At 39.7% G+C, this 21006-nt stretch overlaps 1 protein-coding gene across 8 annotated transcripts in view; it reads right to left on the reverse strand.

Moving 5' to 3' along the window:
* The window catches only part of TCF12 (transcription factor 12), a 161543-nt gene that overhangs the window by 93314 nt on the left and 47223 nt on the right, over nt 1-21006 (reverse strand). For all 8 annotated transcript variants that reach the window (XM_071568372.1, XM_071568374.1, XM_071568375.1 and 5 more), the window contains one exon: nt 12600-12702. In XM_071568372.1, the coding sequence (XP_071424473.1) occupies nt 12600-12702 (103 nt within the window). The remainder of the gene's footprint in view (nt 1-12599; nt 12703-21006) is intronic.

The raw sequence follows: 21006 nt of genomic DNA on the forward strand, positions 1-21006 counted from the left end.
CAGGGAGAATGTGAAAAAAATTATATGGTCTGCACTTCAAGTCAGGCATTGTAGCCAAGTACATGCCCTGCAGCAAGTAACAACAGAGCATGATCAGATTTAAAACATAACTTTTGCTTTATATTTAAGACAAAGGAAACAGAAAGAAAATACATCTACAAAGAGTGACACATCTGCACAAAACCACCAAAGCTGGTCATTCTTAAAACAGCCCAAACAAGTCAACAGACCAGGAAATACAGACACAAGCCAGGTAAAGACAGGAAAAAATCCCAAAGTACAGCTGGGCTCAAGCCTGATGGAAGTGCTCAGGTGGAACAGATCCAGATGGGTGCATTCAAGGGACAAAAGTACCAGTTTAACTGCACAGTAAGACTACAGTAAAATTACACTCTATACATTTGAGTTCAGGGTGATTCTATTGATGATTTTAATGTAAATTACAGTTTATGTTATTTTCTACCTCTGAAGCTTTGGCATTTTTTGAAGAAAATAAATTGGACCAATGACACATAATTGTGTTGCTTTATCAAACATGAAAGCAACGTAAAAGCACCATCAAGAAAAGAGGAGAGATCAGATAGAAGGGCAGTGGCAAATTTAAAAGCACAGCTTTCAGTTCCATAACAGAGCTGAAACTGATTATCAAGGGAACAACAATGCTTTAGGGCACAGGTTAAAAGAAGAAAGTTACTGGGGCCTGGCTAACATTTTCTCCAGATGAATCAGTGCCTTTCCATTTGGTGTTTTATTTCACTTTGGTTTACTGGCACTTGCACTGTGTCTCTATCACAAGACAAGCTGTGTCTGTGCTGGGGAGAGAGGGGGAGGCACAAACCAGAGCCTGGGCCGAGCACAACACCAGGCAAGCTTTGCCTCCTTCACAGTGAACAGTGTCAACCAAACCAACTAAACAGTGTCTCAGGTTCAAGACATTTGTGCTCCAAATTTTCTTCTGTGTAGGCAAAACGAGATAAATCAACACAGAAAATTTTCTGTATTAAAAAATACTACTTAGCTTTACCCTGGTCTAAATATATTGCAGAAAGCCCATTGTTTGTTGTGTATACACAAACTATCCAAGATAAAATGGTTTCCTACTGGAGAAACACATGGGCTTTTCCATTCTGCCAGCAAACTATATTCCTTTTCAAAGTTTGCAACTGTGCCACTGAACCAACTAAACCCAGCAGTATTTTCTTCTGGCCCCTCTTCCTTGGCCCTTCCACCCCTCAACTCCAAAATACTGAAGGAACAGTTTTATACTCAATTCCTTTATGAGATTTACAAAGCTGATTGTTTTCTCTTTTTACCATGTACTTTCTGAATTGAATTTTTAGAGAGACACATTCCTAATGTAACAGCAAAAAAATACTGAAATAAAGAACATACACGTATACTGGACAAAACTATTCATTATAATTGTGCACAAGGCTTAGTGCCAGAGAGCTGTCAAACAAAGGAACAAAATCATACAGTTGTTTGGCACTCAAGGCTGAAATCATTGTGAAACATGCACTGTTTATAAATTGTCATTGATGAATAAAAGCAGTGAACAAAAAAATTTTAAAAACTCAGCCAAGCACCAGAAAGACAAGGCAATCATCGCTCCTCCTCCCACCGCTGTGTAATCAAACAAAACAAAATACCCCTCAAGCCCCCACTAAGCTGGGCAAGAACAACGTGGCAGCACAAGGTAAACAGAGCACTGCAGGAACCACCGACTTCGGATTGTGCTCTCACAGCTCAGCCCTGCTAAGCACCCAGAGGAGTGCTGGATTCAGACACACACACAAAAACAAACAAACAAAATGGCATGCAGATTTCTCAGCTTTGGTATTTATAAAATAATTTTTGAACACTAGTGGTGCTAGTGACATTTATCTTAAGCTCAAAAATATCAATCCCAGAACACAAAGAAAAATTGTTTCAGTGGTGGTAAAATGTATTAGCAGATCTTTCACCACAGAACACTGCACTGCTGAAAATATCACCTCTCCTGTAAGGAGAACAAAGATCTAATCCACGTCAGGTGAAAGGATGACATTTCTTTAAATATAAAATAAAAATTGTATCCTGAAAAATAACCAAGAACTCAGTTTCTGATCTTGCATATCTGTACAAATTTCAGTATCTTTCAAACTTGAAGCTTCATAATAATGCAGCACATCCAAAAGGAAACAAAATCTCCTCTAAAATTAAAGAAAAAAGCTTGCAAATATGGGGGGAAATTTCTAATTTTCTGACAGAGGTAGAATATAAAGGTGTGCTAAATACTTTCTACAGTATAACATACATAGGAACTTCTGCAAACGCCTTTCAAGTTGGGGTGATGCAATCAGAAGACTCTCTACAGTATTCATAATGCAATGCAACTTTTAAGACAGGTAAGGCATTACTTAGGAAGTGGTTGTGTAAGGAATGAATTTTTGTAAATCTTGATTCAAGCAGGTCAGTTCGCCTGTAGTTTGAGTTGGGAAGTACCCCAAGGCTTCAATAAATATATAAATAAACTCAATCTGAGATGGCAGCTTGTAATGGACCAGCAATATGTGAAATAAATAAATGATGTAATAGGAAAGAAATGAATTCAGTCAGAAACAGAAGTGTTATTCATCATGTCAAAGTACTAAGGCAAACTTCTTTTTGCTCCTACCATGGAGCAAACATACTTAAAACTGCAGTATTCTGATAAAGATACAAGTACTCTCCCTTCCTATCACTGCAGAACATTTTTTCAACATGATACACAAATTTATTTACAATACAGTCATGCACTTCAGTATTCAATGCAGACCCTGGGGATCAGCCTCGAAGCTTGCACAAGTGTTAACAAGTCACACATTACTCTCAAGATTATCCCATTGTACAAGAGGAAGACATTGCAAGATGCCTTATTTGTCTGGCATGTGCCTCAAGTGCCAGGCTTGTTTTAGAGGTCCCTAATACACTGGGAAGTAAATTCAAATGTCGTTGCAGTTATTGTAACAATAGTATGAGTTTTACACAGTCTGTATAATTCCAATGGGATTTTACACATTTTACATTTACAGATTACATATTTTATTGTGCTTGGTTCCCAAATACCTTGAAGTCTCATGGCCAGACCTCATCAGTTTTAGGAAAACCTGTAAAATCTGTCTCATCTCAACAGTAACCACTGCATTTCTTCCACATTCCCATGTCAAGGAACCTTTTTTATGTCATCACTGAATTTAAGGCTACTGCTTTCTTTAAAGGACCCAGTAGCATTAAACCCAAATACTGCCAGTTTCTTTAATCCTGTATGTAACACATCATCACAAAATTACACATCAACACTCTCTCCTATTTCACCTTCAGATGGGGGACACATGTGAGCACCTTCCGAAAAAACCCCAACCAAGCAGCACCCTCCCTCCACCAAGTGCCATCCTGGTGAAGTTTCCACACATACAGAGAAGAGGGTTTCTATTTCCCAAAGTGATTCTCCATCTGGATGCCAAAGAAATAACTCTGCAGAATTTCCACCCGACTCGCCGATGATGTTCACTCTGGAGCGGCAGGAGCTGCACAGCTCTGGGGGAGCCATGGGGCTGGCAGCCCCACAAAGAGCTCCCCAAGCCAGCACATAAGGCAGCCTTGCACAAAAAACAAGGTATTACCACGGCTTAACAGCCTGAGGTGCAATTCCTCTGGTCTTCTGCACATTTCTCTCATGTGAAAATCTTTCACCTGCTTTCCAGAAACAAAATTTTAGTGCAATATTAAATTGATGTACAAGTGCCAAGACATTATTGCCAAATTCAAAATTTTTAAAAAATTGTGTTCTTTAGATGATACTTGTTTCATTCATCTATTATATAGCTAAAGAATTGCACACCTACAGCAGGTTACAGCTCTAGGGAAAATGCAGTGGCTCCTCAGGCAATTCACAAAAGCAACAATATTAGAGGTCCAACACCTTCAAGCACCTGAAAAATGGAACTATATCCTTTGTTTTCCCTTCCGAGATGTCTGTGTATCTAAACAAAGTCAGGTTTCCATCAGCAGCAAACATTTGATTCACTAAAATCCAGCCTCTAAAGAAATTATTAACATCTTCAAATCATATTAATGCAAATACTATAATGCCCCAAATCACAAAAGCCACTTGTTTTGGCACGAGCAGCCTAGTTAGAACATTTTGGTTGATCAGTTCAGAATTTAATCACTGGATACAGGCTGCAGCATTTATTAAAAACCGGACTGCTTGCAACTCATAGGCCACAGCCACATGCATGCAAGAATGAAAAAAAATTAATGGAATGAAATAGAGATTAAGTAAATGATTTTTATGCACCTGGCGATAAGCAAACATCTTTATTACAAAACAAAGACAAGCCATGAAAAATTACAAAATTATCTTTTAATCACCAGTGAGCTTTCTACGGTCTCCTATTTGAAAAGGATAATAGTTATTATGTAGATCCCTAAGCAACTGCCTCATGGGGAAATTACATCACCAGTATGGGAAAGGATCACCCCCTCCTCCCTAGAAGGGAGCTTGGCGCCTTCAGACTCAAATTTAAAATCCTACAGCTTCACCCAGCTGATCCCATCCACTGGAACACATCTACAAGTGCCCAGGGATGGCAGGAACCACAGGAGAGAAATATGCCCTTTCAGCATTTCATGCACTGATGAGCCTTGTAACAGATAAACATACCCTGCAGCAGCTAAACTGACATGTTACAACAAAGAGGAAATGCAAGACTTAAAAATTTCATCAGATTACTATTTATTCTCCTTTTCAGAGGCTGAGTACACTGTGAATAAATCAACACTCAAATGTATCAGACTGCATTAACTAAAAACCAAGCTTGGCAGAAGAAATTTTATCAGAACTAAAATATTTCAAAATGTAAGAGTCACAGACTTGCATATTTAACTTCCTAGACTGGGAATTCAAAAGTACTTAGTATGACAAAAATTCTGACTTCAAGTGTGGGACCATTTTGAAAGTGGCAACATTTCATCTTCCTCCAACACAATGAGCACTAGGTCCCAATTTTTAATCCTGTTACTGCACAGTGCCAGCACCAGTACTGTCCATGGGCCACCAGAACCGAGTCTTGCCTGGGGGACACTGTGGGTTTGTGAGGTACCTGTGGCACTGGCAGCATCCAGCAAACAGGAATCATCAGCTACACCATGTCAGACCACACAGCTCAATGGGTTTTCAAGAACACATTTATTCACTTCCTTACTTGCCAGAAAGAAAACATGTCTGTTTTCTGCCTTGAACCACAGCCTAAGCATGCAAACCACTCAGCAGAGTCAGGGATACACAACTGCTCTGCGCCAGCACAGCCTCCGCAGCCACGCAGGGTGCAGGGCCCCAGGGTTGCGGCACAGCCCCGCACGAGTGGGGGATCAGTGCGGCCAGAGGGTGATCCCTGCACGGTGCTGTGCACCTGGTCACCCTACACAGCCCCGCACGAGTGGGGGATCAGTGCGGCCAGAGGGTGATCCCTGCGCGGTGCTGTGCACCTGCTCCCCGCACACAGCCCCACACGAGTGAGCGATCCCTGCACTGTGCTCTGCATCTGGTCACCCTACACAGCCCCGCACGAGTGAGGGATCAGCGTGGCCAGAGGGTGATCCCTGCGCGGTGCTGTGCACCTGGTCACCCTACACAGCCCCGCACGAGTGGGGGATCAGTGCAGGCAGAGGGTGATCCCTGCGCGGTGCTGTGCACCTGGTCACCCTACACAGCCCCGCACGAGTGGGGGATCAGTGCAGGCAGAGGGTGATCCCTGCGCGGTGCTGTGCACCTGGTCACCCTACACAGCCCCACACGAGCAGGCGATTCCTGCATGGTGCTTTGCACCTGCTGCCCGCACACAGCCCCGCACGAGCAGGCGATCCCTGCACTGTGCTGTGCATCTGCTCCCCACACATCGCTGCCATGGGCACACAGCTGTGCCCACCCCTACCTGGCAGCCCCACACCTGAGCTCCACGTGAGCAGCACAGCCAGGGCCCCTCGGCGCAGCTGCAGGCAGGGACAGCAGAGCCTCAGCAGGCAGAGAGCACAGCAGACACACCTGCCACAGCACGGTCGTGCAGAGGACACAAGCCCCCGCTGCATCTGGAGGAAGCCTCAAGGTATTACTGTATTTAAAGAAATGTTAGGAAAGATATTTGATTGAAATATTACCGTAAACAGAAGGGAAAACTAAGCTTAACACACACTCTTGTGAGCAAAAACCCAAGAGTAAAAATGCCCTGCACTTAGCACTCTCACTAAATGACTGTGTAATTTAATTTCCCAGAAACCCATTAGCTTTCACAAAAGGAAAATTAAGAGCAGATGAGAGCAATTCTTTGGTGTGAGTGGAATTTATTTAATATAATACCTGGGGATTAAAAAAAAAAAGATAAATCTGAAAGTGTATGAACAGATACAAAACATTGCAAGTGCAGAAAGCCCCATCCTGCAAAGCAGCAGCTCTCACCGGCAGTGACCAGCACGTCAGAGCCCTGAGAGCCTGCCCTGCCCAGCACACAGCAGAGCTGGGACACAGCCAGGGCACACACAGCCCACAACAAAAGGGTTGCTGCCATTCAAAACAAACAAACAGGAACCTCCATTTATTTATGGAGTTTTTATATATTCGTATGTGAAGCAAATGATTCAAACAATTATCTGGAAGAGATGAAGAAATAATTGAAATTTAACTTAAAAGATTACTCTGGGTTTTAAATTTTCATTATAAAACCCAACATTCACATTAGGCTTTCAGCCAATCTATATCATATAAAACCAGCATCAATTAAGCATAGCGACATGCCCCAAAAGGAAAAGAAACAATCTTCCATTTGCCAGATTCATTATATGCAATGATTTGAAAAAAACTTAATTTTTTAAAAAAAAGCCTATCTGAAGGAACAAGACATGAAGCATTGCTGGGGGGAAGCAATGGCAACACTTAATGTGGGAAAAGTAGCCATAGTGTATTAAGTCTAGGTGAGCCAGCATCTTGATATTTTCAACTTTAATCATCAAAACAATGAGTGATTTGATGAAATGTAAACATAATGTTGTGAAACTGCATTATGATGATCCAGTTGCTGTGAAATAAATGTTAAGGAACTTTTCCAGCACAGGAAGTTTACAATCCATGGCTTGTGGTGGACTCAATACCACTACCTCAGTATTTCTGGAACTCTGGATGATCTTACACTCACAGGTGTTTTACTAGGAAAAGTCTTTCTGAACTCTTAGCCCACAACAATATTTGACAGATAACTGTGCATGATGTGAAGCTTGTTAGCTTCCCTTTCACTATTTTCTTTTAACTTACTGCCCTATCAAATGAGATGGACTGAAGCACTTGTCATAATCTTTGCTGTGCCACTGTTTTGTCATTTGCTTCTTTTATCATTTTCTTCTTTCTTCTTGATGAATTCTGTGAAGGATACAAAATACTGTCCCCACCATTCTCCAAATTAATAACAATGTAACTGCGTATAAATTATTGCAGATAAATCTTGCTATTAGTCATATCTCTGGAGATAATTTCCATTGTGATGCCTAATTTTTTTTCCATGTGTTAAAATATTAATGACTACAGAAACCAATTCAATGAAATCCAACTATTATTTTGGACAAATAGAGGGTCTGACAACTCCCTATTTGCATCTACCCTCTCCCTTCCTAAAAGGTAATTAAAATAAGATTCCTAACAAAAACTACAATGGCATCATTCTTAATGTGTGCCATTTTAATAACTATTTACCCTTGCTGGTTTCCTACTACTGCCTTCATTATATATTACTTGATAACAACCTCTACCTCTTCAATTCCAAAATTCTTTTACTGAAGGGCTACTAAGGAAGAAAACTGGCTATTTTCCTTAAAATTTGTTAGATTCTTAACTGGGTAACAATTCAGATGCCTGCCTTGTTTTAACTGTATTTAAAAGTTCAAAAGTCTGTTCTCCTACTGACAATAACCTTTCCCAAAATAATGTTTGAAAGACTTTTATCACCTGTTCAAGAACTGTATCATTACTGGAAAGCTTACAGGTCTTTTCAGCTATTTACCACGATGCTGCAAAAAAACACCCCTCTAATGCTCATCATTAAAAATATCTGCTACTCTATCCAAGCCAATTGGAGGGCTTAAATTACAAGTCAAATAATAGATTTTACAATAAAAATGAAGACTAATTTCAGTAGTTTGAAAGATGCACTGGCAGAAGCACAGCCATTCTTAGAAATCTGCACAATCACACCATTGAGTCACTTAAATGAACAGCAGCTCTAACACCAGAAGGCATCCCAATCCAGACACTGATATCTAATTTATATGATTAGGACACAAGATGCATCTTTAGTTCCACAGTAACTCAAAAGATTAGCTTTGAAAATTCATAGATTTGGCTTCAACCCATCAAGCACCTCTCTGCTCCTGCCCCCTTCACTGCACGAGGCAGTTTCTACCCAGCACACACACAATAACTGGTCCAAGACTGAGAAACAGGATAAAATGAAACCCAACATGCTACTCTGCTTACATTTGTCAGTACTGCCTTTGGCTCTTTCACCTATTTATTTCAAACAGGAGAAGAATCAAGCTTACCCTTTATACTCACGTTATAAACTGAGTAAAAGAAGCCCTATGTTTACTAACAATCTGAATAATTTATAGCTCTAATTATTGTAACAAGCTTCTACTCCCCCCCTTCTAAATACCAACTGATGTGTGTCTTGCCTTCCCTGCATGGTCAGTCCCTCCACTCCCTTAATTCTGGCCCTAATAAAGTCTCATGGCATACCCAGCATAAAGCAAAGTTTGTAAGGAAGAGGAGCAGAGTCTCCACCTCACTGAATTGAGAAGGGTGAGTGTTGCACCACCACCAGATGGTATCAAATAAACTGGTAACTACAACCCTGCTGTTGGGCTAAAATCAGTGGATAAGTTTAAAGGATGGGAAAATGCAAATCGTCTAAAATCCTCCATTTTCATACATACAGAGTTTCCAGTTTCACTGACAACCCTGTGACTAGCTCAGAAACACCCAGAGCTCTAAAATTTAACCCAACTTTAAAGAAATTAGTTAAAGAAATAATGAGAGAACACCAAAGCATACTTGAAAGAATGACCTCCCTTTCTGCTTTGAGGGACTGATCTCAAGATGGCAAGTTCATATTCAACCACTACTTTTTCACTCACTATTAAGTTTTTTAATGACTTTTTATCATGTACAACCTCGTGGAACTGTGTAGTACACACACAGTGAATATGGAGTACAAAAGTTGTGCCTTTATCTTTTCTACCTCTTGTGGACAGACAGACACACAAAAGAAAGTAATTCACCCACTTCAGATTTTCAAGGCGGACCAACAAAACCCTCTTTAAGTTATATTCAAGAATAATCTGCTTGCTTTCTTCCTGGTAAGTAGAAGTAAAAAAGCTCAGTAGAATGAAGTGCAGGGAACAGTGCAACAGAAGATACAATAGCACATGCTCGAAGGGTCCTGGCAAAAACTGACCTCTCCTTCCAAGTGCAGGGTACTAAAAGGGAGCGTAATTACAGAGAAAAGAATCTCATATCCTTGTGAATAGTTTTCTAGAATGTAATTAAAACAGAAGTGTTGAATAAGCAAAGATTATCAAGTCTAAATGGAGCTACAATACCGCCAATATATCTTCGCCTGATTTTCCACATATCTCTATGGATACCAACAGACTGTGCTGGTCCCAAGAGGATTCAGTGGTTTTACTTAAAATATAAGTAACGTCCCTTCTTTTTTTATACTACCAAATCAACAGGATAATTCTGGAATTCATTAGTGAAGAACACTAACCAATCCAACATAATAGCTTTACTTCCTCTGCAAAACACTTCAAAAAATATCTAAATGAATATGGAAATGCATCTTTCTGTGGTAAATTGTTCATTATTGAATCATTATCAACTCTTGTTAGACAAAATTTCTCTCTTTTGCAATGTACAAGATCATTAAAATGTTTGAGAGCTCCATCATGAAAGACAGTGGCACTTTATAATCCACTATCTCTTCAGGCAAATATGCTTAGGGCTGAGCATAATACGCAAAATAACAACATCCCCTTGACACACAATTCTTCCTTTTAATAGTGCTCTTAAGTGTTGACAGCAATGGTGAAATATGTTGTTGCTCTTCCCTTTTTTCTTTTTTAATAGTTTTTAACTATTTCTGAGATGTATTTCAGTCGTGGTAAAAAGTTTGGAAAGGATTTGTTTCTTAGATCTTTGTTGTGGAACCCCACAACAACCCTAGTGAGGTATTTCCCACAAGCTCATCAAGTTCTTGTTCTTCACCTCCACCTCCTTTTAACCTCCCAAATTCACGGAATAACCAGCCAATGCCTTAAATATCACCTCTGTGCATTGGCTAATCAAATGGATGTTTTCTTTCTGCTTATGGGAATACTCAATATTAAAAAAATGTTTAATATTTTTTTCTAAAATTTCCAAAATAAATACATTTTTTCTTTTCAATCATAGAAAAAAAATCCTACAAACACAGATAGTGATACTCTATAGGAAACTACTACTGTATGTTTTTATGTAGCTTTTATCTTTCTCCAAACTCTCAGCATCAATTAAGATACACTGCAAAAATTAATGATGTGCAAGTATGACATACAAAGCTTCATCCTACACTGTAGTACAAGTAAAATAAACATGATTTTCTGGTACAACACGCCAAAAACCACAGGTCAAATACTTTTAAAAGCATATTTTCAGAGTTTTGATGTGTACATATCTTAGAGATACATACTGAGAGCTTTCCATAATTCTTTGCTGCATATAGAAGGAAATTAAATACTTTTGCTCCAAGAAAATAAAATCCCTAAGAACTCTTAGCCATAAAGCTTTACAAAACTATTTCAGTTCTCAGCTGCTTTGGGTGACTGACACATACATATCTTACAATTTGTTAATCCTCTTTAGAAAACCATCTAAATGGAGGCTTCTTCTCAAATCTGTATTAATGATTTAATTCTATTACGTCTAATAGAGTCATGTCTTCAATAAAACTGAAAAACTCAGAAGATACAGTTGCACCAATTATTTTCTTCACATATTTGAAGGCATATATTGTTTAGAAATTAGATGGCTTAAATTAAAACATGAGCAAATAGTTTGCCCTTGGTGACACAAATTAAAAAATAAAAATCACGCTTTGCTCTCTATTTCTGTACAATAAAATCAGTATCAGCTACAAAGCCTAAACACATTCCATACATGCTGCTGGTGAAAATACTGGAAAAGCAACTGAAATAATGTCCTTTTAGTTTCCTGTGTTTGAAAAAAGACAACATATTTGAAAGAGCACTGGCAGAAGCTCTAGTCTGCTTTATCAAAATAACTACTACATTATTTTAACTTTACTGTCCTCAGAAAGAAGAGTCATTGACCAACTGACATGTACTTACTCTCTCATCAAAGTCTACAGAGATGTCATTTTAAAATTTCATGATTTCAGCTTCATATATGAAAGTTTCAACTAAATTCTGTTTTCAGCAATAGCTGTGCTTGACCTGCCTCTGTTTCAGAGAAAATTAAAGTAGTAAACAAAGACTGAACAAAGTAGAAAGATTTCCAAAAGAAATTGCAGACCACCAGGATTTGGATTTAGGTAATCCACTTAGATTACCATGGCTGTGTCTTAAAAGGACAATACTGAGATCACAAAATAGGTCATGTCTACAAGATGCAGAATATAGAAGTGAAACAATGTGCAATGTACAAATTCAGAACAAATATTCAGAGTCATCCCTAAGTTTAAGACTCAACATAAAACAAATTGTCTGGAGACCATGTATTACCAAACAACAAATATTTTAAAATGAACATTTTTATGCTTCAAACTGGACAGGAAAAAGGAGATTTTCAAGCAATGCCATCAATAAATTAACATTTTCCAGGTAACACAAAGTGCAGGCAGTGAGGAAAAAGCTTTCAATATGTAAGGCCATAATACAATACACAGTTTACTTGCTTTTGCAGTTTTAAAAGCAGAAAATGGTTTCACAGGGCTGGAAGCAGTAAGAACATTTGCCTGGCAAAGCAGGAATTTCCATCTATTTCTTAGAAGTAACAGTTTTTAATACAATAAACATCAAAGAAATTTGAAAATTCAAAGTAAGAAGCAAGACCTCAAATTATTAACTGAGGAAAAGCCTCAAGTAAATTGGTAGGTAGTTCAGGAATTGAGTGTTAGGAAAAAAATTATTTTTTAAACGCCGAAAGTAAAAATTGCTATAAAGGTCTTCTCAAGAAAAGTTAAGGAAAATTAAGCTTTAAAGTAATTTAGAATTTACATCAAATGAAAGATATCAGCCTTCTAGGTCAACTTGAGAAAATCTAGATAGTTCCTTCTGCTAAAAAGTCCTGGACCGTGGCCTTGATGGGGAATCCACCCAACACAAAAAGATATGAATAGGAAAGTCAGTGTTGCTGTGAGAAACAGAGCAACTTCCAGATGCTTGACATGTCAGGCCTAGACAAGGGAATGAAAAATGTCTCTTTCTGACCAAAGAGGCTTTGAGGGGATACTCGTAAAGAATTACCTACTTACCCATCAGATTTGAGTTCATGAAAGGTGTCGGGGACAATCCTTCATGAGGCCCTAATCGACTGTCATTCAAGTGATCACTGTAATGAGGACTGTCTGCAAAACCCTAGAGAAAAAAAGACCAGAGTATTAAACAGATTATTTGGCAGCCCTGCTAATTGAGTGTAATGACACTTTCCTAATTAAATGTGCAGAGTCACAATTGGTCATTAATCACAAAAGTTGGCTTTCAGGTCTATCTCTCAGAAATTACTCTGCCCACATTTTACTTTCTCCCTCATCAAAAAGAAACCACATATTTTCTTAATAAGCTGTGTCCTCATGGACAATATTTCTAAAAATTGAATAATATGGAGATATTTTGATATTTGAATCCTCTTATTGTTAAGTCAGTAACAACCACAGAGAGTAAAATTAGTCTGAAGAACTCGCAACTGATTTTCTTTCCCCTAAGGTTTCTGTTTGCATTAATAAAACACAGTAAAAAAGTCAGGAAGAGTCACTGATGTTAACAAAAGCTGTTAGTGCAAATGAGAAGAAATTCCATTTCTCCTTGCAGCCTGCTATTAATGTGACACATTAGTAGGCATTTTGACTCTATCACATTACTAACCAGCACAGCTCATTGACAAAAGGTTTCCTTCCACATAGTGATTAAATAAACAACTTTGTCACCCAATTTTCAGACAAGCACTGAAATTTAAATACTTTTTTGCACCTTTCTAGCATTAGTAGAGCCAACTCAACAGGCTTGGGGTGACCTTATGCAGTCAGGAAACACTGCTTACTGCAAGCTTACACCAAAGGTAGGGAGATGGAAAACAAAGAGGTCTTAGGATACACATATTTAATTAAACCAATTACATAAAATTTTCTTCAATACATTTCAAAATGCCTTCAGCTTTTCTGTATAAAAGGTATGAATATGGCATTTGCCATTCAGACTTATCAAATGTGCACTGAATCACTTACTCTGTATGAAAACACGAAAGACCAGGCACTCAGAACTGCACCTCCTTTGCAGCCCAAGTTTTGAAAAACATTTTGTAAACCTTATCTTACAATTCACGCTAAGTCACTTCTTGTTCAGAAATCTCAAGCTCAGGCCTAATTAAGAGAGGAGGCAAAATTGTTCACAGCTACCAGAAACCACCCCAAGTGCCCTGGGACTATAAAATCATCAATCACTGAACATTTATCATTTCTTCAGACCGCGGGCTCACGTTCCAGACACCATTAATGGGCTGGAACAGGCTCCCTGTCTTTGCAGGGGCTGCCAGTGCTGCCAACGGGCTGCTCAGAGGGCTCAGTGCCGGCCCAGCCGCCGCTGCTGCTGCTGCTCCGGGGTGTGGGCACAGCCCAGCGGTTCCCAGAGGATGTGCTGGAGCCCCTGTGGATCCTTGGCTGACTATCTGCTCCAGGATTGCCGATACACATGTGAGCAGCACTCAGAAACAATCTTAGTGACATTTACAACTTGGTTCTGACCACAAGGGTGTCCTCTGGAAAGCAGGACCCAGCCCTGTCTGTCAGACAAGCAGCGTGGAGCAGCAGCTGCTGAGGAAATGCAGTGGCTCCTAGCTAAGGTCACCACATGTGGGTTATTTTTATGCTGAAGTGAAACAAGAAAGAAATTAAATCTGCTGAATAAAGAAACAAAAATTTGCAAACACAAGACCAAAAACAGAGTTCCTGAGCAGGTACCTTCCTATTTGCTTGTACTCATCATTGTGGCTGGTTTTTTCAAAACCTTTTTCTTAAAGGAATACCTTCATTATATTTTATTTTTAAAAGAAAGACTGTGAAGGAGATTATCAGTGATAAAGGAGGATCCCTATCTCAGACATTCAGAAAGTGGTGCCCAGATGAACCCCAGAAATTGAAATCTTCAAGACATCCTTATTTACAGACTAAAAAACAAAACTACTGAAAATGTGACCAGAGTAAGGCTTGTTTCATACACAGTCACACATCATGCAACACAATCAACTGAATGCACAGGATTATTAATGCTCCTCCCCATGTTAATATTGCATATTCCCCCATAAAACAGAGACCCTGGAGAACTGAGTGGGTGGCTTACACAGAAAGGAATATTCTCCTTTCTATCATCAAAATTCCTTCAAAGAATACTTGACGTCATGTTCATCTCATATGCCCTCTGTTTCCCAGACTGCACTTGCAGCCAGTTTCCACAGCATCCAACTTATATTTCTACACCACTAGACAAATCAACTATTTTATCTACTTGGAAAACGTTCCAAGTTATCCCTCACAACACCCAAGCCATTGAAAACAGAACATTGAGTACACAGAGGGGAAATGTACCACAGCATATGCCAGCCCTTTAAATAGAGTTGTTTTTCTGTACTTTAATGCAATTCCCAACTAAAATTAATTGTGTTGGGCATTTCACTCTTTGCCATTACAGAATTTACACTTGTGCAAATTGTAGCCTAAGCCTTCATCTACAGCAGACCAAGTTAAAGAGCTCTTACCTTGGTCACCATCCCTGACACCAATTATTCAGTCTGAGGATTGAGTTATGGATTACCAACTCAAGCACCAGAGTTTTGTTTGGGATCAGAAACCCAGGGCTGATGCCCACATATAACTCACCCACACTAAACAAATATGAAGTAACCACAAACACGTGCAGTTTTGATTTAACAACCAACTTTTACACTTGACAAAAGCAAATTAAGCAAAATCAGAAAAGCTCCAAGGACAGTGATTTAAATTACACAGAGTTATTTCTGAGCATTCTCCACATTTAAGCTGTACTTCAAATAAAATTGCATTCCTGATACCAATCTTTGCTTTTGCAACTGTATTGTTAACCTACATAATAAACAGCAAAAAGTTCTACTACTGGAAAGAGCTGTAATCAGTCATAGATGAAAACTTCAGAAGCTTCCAGTAGCTTCTGAAAAGCTACTGGAATCTTTGGGTCATAAAATCATGGCTTTAAAAATGTAATTAATAAATGTGATAGTGCAAATTGACAACAGGTATTTACTGTTTAAAGAAGGACACAGTTGAGAGCCTTAAAAAGTCTATCTGCAATATCAATAAAGAATAGTGGTTTTTTAGAAGATACCTCCCACCTGTGTGACTGTGTGACAAAGAGCAAACACCACTGGCTGGCACCTGAACTGATCCCTCATGGCAACAGCAACACAAGGTGGTGGGGGGGATTTATATGGATTTCTATCAGACCCCATTTGCAAATCTATGTTTTAAAGACTCAGTAATATCCACTGACAAATTTCACTCTTCCTTTCTGAGAAAGGAAGGAAATCTTAGTTCACAGCAATTTTGAAGACTAATCTAGCGAAGCTCTCCTGATGGCAGGTGGAACGAAACAGGCTCCAAGCAGAAACAGGAACTGATCAGTCATGCCAAAAGTTACTCTCCCTCTTGGGAAGAGCTTTTAGTACATACTCCATTGGTGATGTCATTCTTTGGACCACAGGTGGGCTTCCAAAGCCCTGTGGAGCATTTCTACCTACTGTTCCCTGCAGGGCAGGTTTAAGCAGGAAGGCTGGAAGGAGACACTCCCTGCTGAGTGCACATCCCCATTCCTGCCACCGAGGCTCCTCAGCAAACACTCCAATGGATTAGCACACGTCAGAGTGCACAGTTGGAGTGTTGAGCAAATAACTGGCAAGAAGTCTGCAAAACAGGAGCTACTGGACAAATTTATTTTCTGCTCTAAGCACCCTGTTCTGAAGGGAGTGCAGATAGCTCAGGGCACTTTTCTGTTTACAGAAAGCAAACTGATTTTAATGATTAGATGCCATACCTGTGAACTCAAAACCATCTTGTTTGTTCCAGGCTCTTATATAGCTATTACAAAAGCAAGCTTTACCCTTCCCAAAGGAAGACAAAACTTCTCTTTCTATACTGTTATAGCCCAAATAAAGTGTAATTGGGGTTAACTGTTCCCTTACAGCATTTTGTACTGTTTCCACTGTTCATTTTGCACAGGCCTCTCCCTGGATTTCAGTCTGACTGTGTGTGTGATCAGAAAGACCAAGTCAGACACATCTACAAATAAAAGCGACATAGTATTGTCTACTAATAATACCTGTCATGAAATGCAACTGAAAGGCTGCTTCTAATGAGTGCTGCAATTTAACTGAGGAGTGAAGGCACTATCAGTGTTGAATGCTCTGAGTAGTAAAGGCAGTCTCAACTTTGAATGCTCTACCTTTAGTAGTTTTTCAGGTATTTCATTGCATTAGAGTGATGTTCTCTCAGCATTCCAATAAATTAAGTCCACCAATTACAAAACTCCACAACTAGAACAGTTTGCATTCCTACCTCTTCTGGGCATCTTACCCAGAGCATCCAACCAATTCAAGCTTTGTCTGTATCAGGAGGATTTTCCAGGCTAACACAGCCAAACCAATTAAAAACTTGAGACTATTTACAAAATCATCAATACTTGCATATAGAACACTGAAAATGATCTTACAGAACATATTCTAGAAGACCCAGAAGACAAAATGGAAAAAAAACCCCATCAACCAAATCAGCCAGAGAAAACACCTTCCTTACAAGGCATGTTTACCCTACCAAGCCAAAAGAGAATGCCTGATACAAAGAGTCTGTGCCCCATTTTACAAATAAAGTAGTAATTACCTCCCAAAACTCCATGTCTTTCAATGACCATTAAAAGTCTGTCTGGGTTAATTACAGAACTCACCTAAGAACAAATCAAAAAGCTTCTCCAGTTCACTGTTCCTACCTTTTCCATTGCACTATTTCAAGGTCCTCTGTAGGATTCATCCTCTCCCTTTTACTTCCACTTCAAAAACACAAAACTATTGTTCCTTATTAATTGTTTTCTGAGATCACACCAGGACTTCTCCATGCATAAGCAAAACTGTACTCCTGACCCTAACTCAAGTTGTGAGCTTTTTGGTTTTGTTTTTAAATAAGTACAACATCTTGTTTCCACTTTAGGGAAAAATCTGAAAAATGAAGGAGATGCTGTAACTACCTGGCACACATTTCCCTGTGCATTTATTGAGTTCACAGAATAGCTTCTCCCTGTACAGTTTACTACTCCACAGCATTTCATTTGCTCAAGTCCACTAAACCAGAGATAACAGGCTTTTTGTTTGTTTGTTTATCCTCCCCTATTCCCAAGCCCTCTCCTACACAAGTCCCTGGGAACAGACCAAAAGCTAAGGCTCAGAACCAAGCTGCCAGATCAGTAAGCACATATTTGCATTTTAGCAACTTACAATATAGCTCAATTATTGCCTTTAAACTTAAGACATTAAAATTCCAGTAAAATGAATGGTTGACTTCACAGTTGGACATGGCTACAGACCAAAAGATTAAATTAAATGAATGCTGCTTTCAATTCCTTCAGTGTTATAGTTTGGCTGTCTTTAAATAACAAATATTAATTGTTTAAAGCTCAGGAATACTGAGGTCCCTTGCAAGCTAAATTTGGCAATGGTCTTATGAATCAGACAACAGTCATCCAAATGACTAATGTGTAAATGAATGACAGTGAATCTACTGCTGAAATCCACTTTATTTTGGATTATCTGCCTCTCCAAACCAATCTGAGAATTCTAAAGACAAACAAGGCAGAAAAAAAACACAAGAAGTGGGGGAAGTGGGGAGAGAAAGCAAGACACAGATGGTGAGAGGCAGACAGACAGACCAACCGGAGAGCCTGACTACAGCCAGGAACACTGTGCTGAGTCACTGACTGAAGATTAGACAGGAGGCTCTGGGAAACAGCCATACCAAGGTGTCCTAGCGAATTTAAAAGATTATGGATTATGTGATCATGTTGGTGTCCGGAAGCAAACAGCCTCTTTTTTTTTTTTTTAAAGAGTATTTTCAGCCACTGAATCCATGTATTTGTCAGTGACTCCAAGTGGAAAGACCACGGAGCCAAAACCTGGCTGGGTCTATTGAACACACAGACCAGGAAAGTGGTGCAAAAATAAAGCCAGGTAAAAATTAATCCAAGGCAGAGAAATGTTCCTTTTTGCCTTGAGGATCACTCACACTACATTCACTGGTCGCAACTGAACACAAAGGAATGCCACATTGTCACAGGTGTAACAATCTCTCAGCAAACCATCAGTGGGAACAGTGTTGCTTCCAAGCAATGAACAAAATGATTTCACAAAGTATGGAGTGTATGGATGACAGTGGGAGACTCCCCACACCCCGTACACCACTTCACCCATTTGTTGATCCACAGCTACAAGGCTGAGCTGAGCCCTGTTGATGTGCCAGGAAGCGAACACTTCTCCACATCTCCATCTCCCTGCCTGGCAGAGCAGGCAGAGCTCCCACCCCACCTCCCTGCCCTGCCTGGCAGAGCAGGCAGAGCTCCCACCCCACCTCCCTGCCCTGCCTGGCAGAGCTCCCACCCCACCTCCCTGCCCTGCCTGGCAGAGCTCCCACCCCACCTCCCTGCCCTGCCTGGCAGAGCTCCCACCCCACCTCCCTGCCCTGCCTGGCAGAGCTCCCACCCCACCTCCCTGCCCTGCCTGGCAGAGCTCCCACCCCATCTCCCTGCCCTGCCTGGCAGAGCAGGCAGAGCTCCCACCCCACCTCCCTGCCTGTGTAACAAACTCGTATAACACTTATTAAACAGAGGGCTGAATGCAGTTTGCTGGTGGAGATCATGAAAGTGCACCAGAAACAAGGAGCTTTCTAGCTCCCCTTTCCTGCTTTAATTCCTATTCCCTTTCACTATCATTCAACTACAATATCCCAAAGAGAAAAATGCAGTTTTGTATGTTGTGTGGTCAGCTGCTACATGGGGGGTAAAAAGCAGTATCACCACCCCAAATTCCACATGTTATTGGGAAAAGGCCAGAGAGCTTTCACAAGTGTCCTCCAAGTGTCACTGTAACTTACATAACAAAGCTTTAAAAATATTCATTAGCTTCTTTTCACATATCAAGTTGAAATAAATGAAAACTATGCATGCAGAAATGGAATAGGAGAACAATGGAAATCATGGGGGGGGTTGTTTATTCTTGAAATTTGTTTATTTTTAAATAATCACCCTTTTCTCCAGCTCTAAATCCATTTCCAGAAAGTTAACTTAGTGAATGACAAATCTGATTTTAAACAGCTAAACCCAATAGCCAATTACACCTCTGAAGTCCTGTGAGATAAATATCAACATGATATGTAACAGGTCAATTCCCTGGCCACATGGAAAACTAATTTGCAAACAGAGTCCAACGCTAATTCCAATATGATAGGTAGTGGCAATAAAACAAAACAAAAACCACAACCAAACGATCCACTTCTCCAATATAGCTGAAATGAAAAATTCATATGATGGAAACCAGATTTTTCTAGTTCTTATCTAAGCTATAAACCAGGAAATAAAATAAAACAAGTATAGCCAACAGACTAACAATAAAAGCTTAAGACAATACTTGAAAACCTAACTAAAGCACTCAGAACTTAAAAATCAGAACTTGCTTTGAGAAGTGCTGCTCATAAATCAGATTACAAAGTATGCTGCATTTGCAAGTGTCCTGTGCAGTGAATATGGAATATTTAACTTGGGCTTTGACTCCACAGTGAATCATCTGCTAACTTATAGAATACATCAGGAAGAGCAAATAACCAGCAGCAGAACCACCAAACACTTCCCTTCCCTGAAGAAAATCAACAAGGACAAAAAGGACACAAATACAACAGACTTGTTAACACTTACTGTATGTTTGTGTCCCTCTTGCCTTGTTTTGCTATTTAACAGCTTCCTTTCTTGTTATGTACCTGAGATTAAGATGTATAAAATACTATTTCAAAACCAGCTATCTCATTACTACTTTTTTACTTCCTGGCAAATTAGAAGTGCTACCTGGGGGCAGGGGGGAGTAGTTTGGGCATTGCAGGTTCTAATTCATGTCTGAGTATTTCACAGACAGTAGAGGGAACAACCTGCTGCCTGATACTACAAAACCACCTAAATCTAACAGTGGTATTTTGATCAGTTCAACTCTGACTTCAAGTCGATACAGAGCCGAGTTACATAAATGAAGAGGAGGATAAACTGCATACCCAGTACTGGAGCTGGGGTCTGTGTTAAATCGGGTTAAAAGGTACACTCACAGCTTTTAGCACAATGTACATGCTGGAAGTTTTTGGAACACACACAGTTCAGATTTTGGAAGAAAAATGCCTCAGCTAATTTATGCTAAATTTTTAACAGTTAAAACTATTATATGTGTATATAAAAAAAGACTCTCCAGCAAGGAAATGTCTTGTGAAAATATTTCAGATATGCTCGATTTGGAGACAGTAATCTAAGGAGATCAAAAACTAACTTGGTCCTTTTATGTCAAAGGCGTGTTATAACAAACTCAACACAAGGAAAGAAAACCTGGCAGAGCATTATCCTTCG

The sequence above is a fragment of the Pithys albifrons genome, chromosome 13, assembly GCF_047495875.1.
Source record: "Pithys albifrons albifrons isolate INPA30051 chromosome 13, PitAlb_v1, whole genome shotgun sequence".
Classification (NCBI taxonomy): domain Eukaryota; kingdom Metazoa; phylum Chordata; class Aves; order Passeriformes; family Thamnophilidae; genus Pithys; species Pithys albifrons.